The sequence below is a fragment of the Papilio polytes genome, unplaced genomic scaffold, assembly GCF_000836215.1.
Source record: "Papilio polytes unplaced genomic scaffold, Ppol_1.0 DF822845.1, whole genome shotgun sequence".
Classification (NCBI taxonomy): Eukaryota; Metazoa; Arthropoda; class Insecta; order Lepidoptera; family Papilionidae; genus Papilio; species Papilio polytes.
In genome coordinates, this window is record NW_013526359.1 from 5,164,925 (window position 1) to 5,173,048 (window position 8,124).

The 8,124-nt window shown below is 33.5% G+C and overlaps 2 protein-coding genes across 2 annotated transcripts in view; both read left to right on the plus strand.

Annotated features, from left to right (window-relative positions):
* Positions 1–1,047, plus strand: part of LOC106105355 (gastric triacylglycerol lipase-like) — a 2,236-nt gene extending 1,189 nt beyond the window's left edge. The window contains exon 2 of the mRNA XM_013285646.1: positions 4–1,047. Coding sequence (XP_013141100.1) covers positions 4–883 — 880 coding nt within the window. The 3' untranslated portion in view covers positions 884–1,047. The remainder of the gene's footprint in view (positions 1–3) is intronic.
* A 2,172-nt stretch (positions 1,048–3,219) lies between these two features.
* The window catches only part of LOC106105356 (DNA-directed RNA polymerase III subunit RPC3), a 9,913-nt gene continuing 5,008 nt past the window's right edge, over positions 3,220–8,124 (plus strand). Inside the window, exons 1-6 of the mRNA XM_013285647.1 lie at positions 3,220–3,561; positions 3,718–3,842; positions 4,171–4,300; positions 4,679–4,874; positions 5,887–5,979; positions 7,215–7,406. Of these exons, the coding sequence (XP_013141101.1) occupies positions 3,415–3,561; positions 3,718–3,842; positions 4,171–4,300; positions 4,679–4,874; positions 5,887–5,979; positions 7,215–7,406 (883 nt within the window). The 5' untranslated portion in view covers positions 3,220–3,414. The remainder of the gene's footprint in view (positions 3,562–3,717; positions 3,843–4,170; positions 4,301–4,678; positions 4,875–5,886; positions 5,980–7,214; positions 7,407–8,124) is intronic.

Consider the following 8,124-nt stretch of genomic DNA (forward strand, 5'->3'; position numbering starts at 1 on the left):
CAGAGCTCACATATCCAAGAAAACCGACACCTATTCCTTTTGGAACTTTACATTCCATGAAATTAGTCAATACGATTTGCCCGCGATAATCGATTATATAATGGACAACAAAGGATGGGACGTGAAGATAAATTACATCGGTCATTCGATGGGAACAACGGTGCTGTTCGCTTTACTATCGACCAAAACCGAGTATAATAAAGTTTTAAGAGCAGGATATGCCCTCGCTCCGGTGGCCTACATGTCGAATATCCGTAGTCCGATTCGACTGTTGGCTAAATTCAGTGATAACATAGCATATCTGATGAAACTACTCGGCGCTAATGAGTTTTTACCCCAAAACGCAGTATTGAGGTGGTTGTCGAAGCATGCGTGTGAAATAAATCATTACGAGGAGGCGATATGCGAGAACTCGATGTTCGTACTGTGCGGGCACGACGATAAGCAGTTTAATAAAACTCTGCTGCCTTTAATTTTGGGCCATGTTCCTGCGGGCGCGTCTACGAAGACGTTGATACATTACGCTCAAGAAATACGTAATGATGGGCGATTCCAGCAGTTTGATTACGGTCCGGAAGTTAATTTTATGACGTACGGAGCGCCGATACCACCGGAATATCCTCTATCCAAAATTACTCTACCTATAGCGTTACTCAGCGCCGACAACGATTGGCTAGCGGGTACAGAAGATGTAGACAAGTTATACGTGCGCCTTACAAATCCATTAGAACGTTATAAAGTCCCTTACAAAGACTTTAATCATATAGATTTCTTGTGGGCTATAGATGCGCCAAAATTGGTTTACAATAAATTACTTCAATTACTCGATGGTGGTGCGGTTACATCGAGTATTGATTTAGTCACTAGTAATGAAATTAACTAAAGAATAATTTCAAGTCCCCATCAGGGATAATGTTTATTGGGTTATGACTTATAATTTAGATAGATAATTTTAAGATGTTTTACTGTAAAATACTCAAGATTGTATTCTAATCTGTTGTAGATAGAATTATTTCTGATACTCCAATAAAATGTAAATAACTGTTATATCGTTTTTAATTACTGTATTCTTCAAATAGCCTTAAAATACTCCCAATGTGACACACGAAGGAACCGTATTTATTTAAAAAAAAATGTTTTGATAACTTAATGTAGTTTTATTAATTATCTATGAAAAGATGATTTTTAAAATGCACACAGATTAAAAAAACCAATAGATATGGTCGACTACTATTTAATACTTAACTTTCAGAACACTTAACATTCATAAATATATAAAAAAACCAGTTCCTCTATTCTTTGATGTGCATAAAATCGTGTTTCCATTTCTTAAACATCTGCACAAAAAGTATTGTGCTCCCTTTCATCCTCTTTTAGGAAAACAAAGACAACAAAATGCATAGTAAATATGCACCAGGTAAATTTTTCTTGCGACAAAAAAGTCTTCCATCTTGAAAGTCGTAGATATAAGCAGCATAACTTTAAAAGGTTATAATTTCGAGTTTAGGTAAATGTTCAATTTATAAAAATGAATAGCACAAATGAAGAGTTTTTTCATGTCGAAATAATCGTCTTAATCCATTTACTTATTTAAATTAATTATCAAAGATTTGCGATTAATTAGTCATCGGTTGAGTCAACAAATTAAAACACGAATTGTAAGCAAACTGCAATGACTCAAATGAACTTCATGCCCCGATGTTATTGTCCATGATAAAATAGCTTGTATCATTATATTTATAATTTATTATAATGTTACACATTACATTTTAGACATGGATATTCTCGTTTTTCATAGCTCAATTATAAGCAGAATAAAAACGTTTCCACTTGATCAGCTCAGAAAATACTTTCTTTTTTTAATTTTACCTTAGGACACTATTTTTAAAATAATCACCTAACGATGCTAAACGATGTTCGTTACAATTTCAGAAACTATCCTCGCTTCGCATTAGCATGTAAGGTCACCTTATTATATCAAACACTTGCATGATTCATCCTTGTTCCGGCTTCTGATGTTTACATTAATGTTGTTTTTGCCTACTTTAGGGATAAACAACAATCAGTGAATCGAGAATTAATATTAGATTTATTTAACCGTTCCTATAAGCGAAAAATTCTGTAAACAATCACGTTGCTACGCGTTTAAAAACATTATATTCATTATGTTGTCTTCGGCAATAGAAATCATGATAAACTGTCTACGTATTCTCACGTACGCTATTACTATCAGTTCCTCAATTCCTTACATTCCTTTGTAAGATATTTGGTCTAAACCCGTAAGCACATTTTACAACCGTTTACTACTGTGCGACTTAAAATAGAAATGTTCCTTATCGGTCAGGAGCTAAACGACATACCGAAATTAATGAAAACAATCATTAGCGAACAGGACAATTTTGTCCTATGACATTGCAGACAATGTGCGTGCCAAAAAAGCAGTTCCTGTTTCTATGGTCGCAGTTTTTAATACTGTTAGGTAAATATTTGGTTCTGAAATGAAATTACCAATTGAAATGGTTATTTCCCTTAAATCATATGCTTAAAATGCGTTAACGGTAGTAATCGAAGTGTCGATTACAATCCTCGAATTGTTTTGTAATCCAATATTTATTTATTTTAGGTTTTTCGACTTCCAGGTTATTTTAATAAATATTTAAAACCTATTGTGTTATAGCTGTTTGATTGAGTACGAAAGTAATCGAACGATTAAGTCATTCTTACGAATTGAATGGTGCAATTTGATAAACAAATTTTGTTTATACGTCGACGTGAGATGGCGTAATGATGATGTATTTTGTACAGTAACACTGCAGTTAAAATAATCGTTGAAGGTCTAACTAATCTATTCTAACTATAATAACAACAACACGGATACAAATCCCAACTTCATTACTTCAAAGGAATGGAGATTCTCTGCAAGACCAGTAACAATAGGTCCTTTTCCTGACTAGAAACTAAGATAAGACCACCGCCCAATACATATCTAGTATAATCACTATCTAAATCGTATTAGATTACCTAAATTGCATAAAAGTACAGTTTATTAGAAGGAAGGATATAGCATCTTACTAAATACCTAAATGATCCCCTTATTAAATAAATTGCTATTTATTTAATCATCCGAAAAAAAATCAAACTGCCACTTTGGCTTAAAGGTCTAGTAACCAGGTCATAAAATCATCACAAATAAAAACATTGCCATTTGACAATGTTTGACAATGACATTGACGTTTGCCTTTGATTTTGTAAACATCGGCATGCATCATGCTAACCTTTATTTTCTAATGAAATTGAAAAATAATTACAAATGATTATGAATTTCTTAAAGAAATTCAACTTTAGAAAAAGGTAAAATAAACCAACAAACCCTTAAGTTAGCAATAAGTTAAATTCTGTATAAGAACAAGCAAAATGTCGCACCAATTGGGGCGAGTGGTTTCAGAGATTTTACACCAATATTTTGGTGAAATTGTGCAAAAAGTTGGACACGATTTGTTTATTTACGGTAGCAAGCCAATTCCTATGATTGTAAAGACTACTGGATTGCCGCGTAAACAGGTATCAACACAGTAATATAGCAAAAAAAAAAATATTATTTCTCTTTCTAGTATTAACTACTATATTCAGAATTTAAAGTTTCTATCCGAACTTTTTTCTACAAATCTCTACTCGTACCGAGGAATATGAAATAAATTATTTTTTAACTTTTCGTAGGTAGTTGATAGTTTGCGCACACTAGTCAAATTTGATTTGGTATCATTTGAGCCATCCTTCAACGAAGTAGTTGCTGACTATAAGCTGAACCCTGACAATGTCCTTCTTCTCATTAGATATCCAAGGTTCGTATTTATTCATCTAAATCTCATTTCTTACTAAAATTATGAATGTGAAAGTTTAAATGGATGGATGGATGTTAGATTGTAGCTTAAACTGCTAAACGGATTTTGATAAAAATTGGTGTAGATGTAGAGGATAGTCTGGAAGGACAGACATAGGCCTACTTGCTTTTGTTTTTTTTTAATTCCACCCAGTGAAGTTGTGTGTGAAAGCTAGTTTTAAATATATATCAATTCCATATTTTGATGTTCTTAATGTCACATGTTGTTGTTTATTAATAGTAATTGGTGTTCAGTCACATAGTTCAGTTTTTTTATTTAATTTTTACAGATATCTCCTGCAAATAAAGACAAAGTTTGGTTCGGAAGCTGAATTATTGGTGGAGGAACTCTTACAGCAAGCATCATGTACTGCAAGTGTGTTGATGGTCACAGTAGCTGCCAAATATAAAGATGATAAGGTAAATACTCAAAAACTAATTGAATTCATCTCACCGATTACTCAGTAGGTTAATTGGTTCAATATGAAACTTCCAAGAAATTGTATAAAAACTCTTGATATTCCTACAATTTGAATGTATATTAATGCAGTGAACATCTCATTTATGTAATGAAAGTAGGAAAATGTAGTTGTATGGCAATTACTATTCTTTTTTTTCTGTTTTAATAAGACAATGTTGTGGATATTGTCATTATTTCATTTTCTATGTTTTTATATTTAATTAAACATAAATTTTCACAATTTAACCCCACAAATACTGTTATATCTCATTAGGATAAGTCAATATATTCTAAAGTCCCAATATCTTGAAGTAAATCTTTTTAATTTCTATTTCTAGGAGAAGAATATAACATTAGTGAAGTTACGAGATATATTTATTAGTATAGCAACAGCTAGATATATTCAGCAAGCACCAGTAGCAGACAATAGTGAGGTGCCTTCACTGGAGCCTGTGGCGACAATCGTACCGGATATTGATGTAAGACAGCTAGCGCAGGCAATGGCAACAGATACATTAGCTGATGTTAACGATAGTAAGTGAAAATAAATTGTTTTCAACTAAATTTATTCCAGAGGTTTTAGGTTACCTTTTAGGTAACCTTTAGGTTATGTGCCATTTTTCTAAAGAAATGTATGATATAGTAGTAATGGAAGAAATGTATACATTTGTATATAATCTAACTAATATTATAAATGCGTAAGTTTAGATGGATGTTTGTTAGAGTTTGTAGCCTAAATGTTTGAATGGATCTCAATAAAATTTGGCATAGACGTAGAGCATAGTCTGGAAGAACATATAGGCTATTCACTTTTGTTTTTTTTAAGTCCACGCGGACGGGAGTCGCGGGCGAAGGCTTGTAGTCTATAAACGTGCCAAGAAATGATCACATGTTTGCTCTTTATATAAAATATACTTCATACTTTTTATAGTGCATGAATTTTGTAATCAGTAAAGTGTCAATATATTTTGTAAAATACCATAGGCTCCTACCCATGATATAATTTAAAGAATCAGTAGCTTTCTTGTGCTGAATATACAATAAGTAACTCTTTTAAATAATTCTGATTGCAATGTGAGTTTTTTTTATTTTAAAGGTGGTAAATGTCATGTCTAAAGTTTTTGGGATTGTAATTATTAAATGGTTACTTAAGTTTTTTTTTCTTTTTTTCTTTCTTTATTTCCTGCTGCTATGTTTTTTGCAGCAACCTTGTTATCTTTGTAGTTTTTTTTTTCTAGTTCTTTACCTTGTTTTTTTTATTTTACTTGTATTTTTTTTTCTTTTTTGGTTACTTAAGTTAAGTTAATGAGACTAACAACCAGTTTTAATTTACTCGTACTTACATGTTTTTATGGCTACAAAGGAAGAGGAAGACCGATGAAAGTATGGATGGATTGTGTGAAAGAGAATATGCTTAAGAAAGGAGTGGATTCAGATATGACGGCTGATAGAGATGTATGGAAGAGCAGCACATGCTGTGCCGACCCACCGTAAGGGATAAGGGCAAGTGGATGATGATGATTACATGTTTTTATTATCTTTTCAGATATCTACTGGAAAGTAAATTTCGACAGATTCCATCAGGACTTCAGAGATGACATAATGGTAAAAGCTATCACTCGACGGATTGATGAAAATGGTAAGGTTTCTTCTTTAAAATGACATACAAAATTACATACACACATTCAGTCTTGAATATTTATCTCCAGCCTGTTTATATATAATACATGAAAAATTATACTAACAATATTCTCAATAAATGAAAAACTATTAAAATATTTGGATTTGGCTCACGAGATTACCGCCATGTGGCGTATGAAATCGACTACCATTATTCCGATAGTCGTTTCGGCACACGGGCTGATAGCGAAGAGCTTCGACCAACACCTCAAGAAGCTCTCGCTAGACAGTTGGATTAAGGGCCCGATTCAAAAGGCGGTTATTTTAGAAACCGCACGACTAGTGAGGAGGTTCCTGTCTCTGCAGCCCTGACCACTGGTTGCTTGAGTCACTTGATTCCGCAGCCGGTGTTGCTCTATTTTTTATATAATATATTTTATTTTAATTTTTATATTCTTGTAAAATGTATTATATAGAGAGTAAGAAATAAAGATATATGAAGATAATAATAATTCTCAATATTATCTTATTAAAACTAGAGACTACAAAATATTTTAAAGTAAATTCCATTCAGCTATATTTTCTTATTTACATTACATGGACGATACGTTCTCTGTGTAAAGAGTACATTTAAATTGTACTATGGTGAATTCGTGTACAATGACTTTGAAGTTGTAATTATATTAAAATTTTGTATATTTATGTTATTATAATAGTAAAGCTTCTGTGTATCGAAAGATAGATGTGTGCTACCAGTTAAAACAAAAAGTCTAAATGGATAGATAAAATTTGGCACAGAGATTATCATCTGGAATAGGTTACTTAATTTGTTTTTAAATTCCTCAAGTAGGAAGTCTCTGGTGTTGGCTTTTTTTGTCTTCCCACTAGCCTCCACCGTTAGCGCTATCGGTATACTATCCCTCACGGTTTAACATACATATTCGGTGGTACTTAGATGACGGATGGTAGAGATATTTGAATGAATATAGAGAATAAAAAACCCGCGTCCTACGGGAGTAAGATAAGGTAGGGTTATTGTTTGTTAGTATGAATGAATATTTATTTATTGCCACAAAAAAGAAATTACATAAAAGGACTTATTCTAAAGAAAACATACAATCGTGGCAAAAAGTCAGCGTATGCAGGAGGGACTAAGTCGTAGGCTCCTTCGTACTCAAGTAACATATACCTAAATTATTAATAAAAGGTGTGTTAGTAGCAAGACGTGTGTTAGTAGCAAGATGTGTGTGTCAGCGGGCGAGCTGATGCGGCTGCTGCTGCAGCAGATGTACCTGTCGTCGGCGGAGTGGGCGGCCGAGTCCAACCCCACGCCGGCGCTGGAGCTGCGCACGGCCGTCCAGCGCGCCGACTTCACCGACTGCGCCGGCGCGGACTGCGACCGCAAACTGCTGCAGACGCACATCGACCAGTATCTTAGAGTTTTAGGTAACGTATTCTTAGGTTACTCACAATTGGACCCTGATCAAAATGACCCTGTCTTCGCAAAAAAGAACGATGATTAACTTCCCCACCAAAAAAAAAAGTAATTAAACCAAGTACTTATTGAATACTAGCTTTCGCCCGCGACTCTGTCCGCGTGGAATAAAAAAAACAAAAGCCTATGTCTTCTTCCAGACTATCCTCTACATGTGTACAAAATTTCATCGAAATCCGTTCAGCCGTTTAGACTTACAAACTTTTACATCCATCCATCCATCTAAACTTTCGCATTTATAATATTAGTAAGATAGTAAGATTAATTTCCAAAATGGATCATACTTCATCACACTAATTTATTAATGCAAAAATTTGTACGGATGTTAATCACAGGAAAATAAAAGGCTATTTATTTAATCATATGGTTTTTTTAAAAGTAATTCCACATATTAAATCAAAAGAATAACGACCGGTTAAAGTTATTTCAACGTTAACAACATCTTAAATTACGAGGCTTTTTAAACATCGAATTGCTGTGAAATTTCGACGTCGATCAGCTTGTAAGCGGCCTTTACGTGAAGTATAAGATTTTTCTCAGTATTTGTCCGTAAGTTTTGAAATAAAGGTGATAATTTTTTTTATCGATTTACATAACAACTTGCTGTTGCTCGGGACTGCGTGCGTTAAATGAAGAAATATAGCCTATTTTACTCACTGATAACATAGC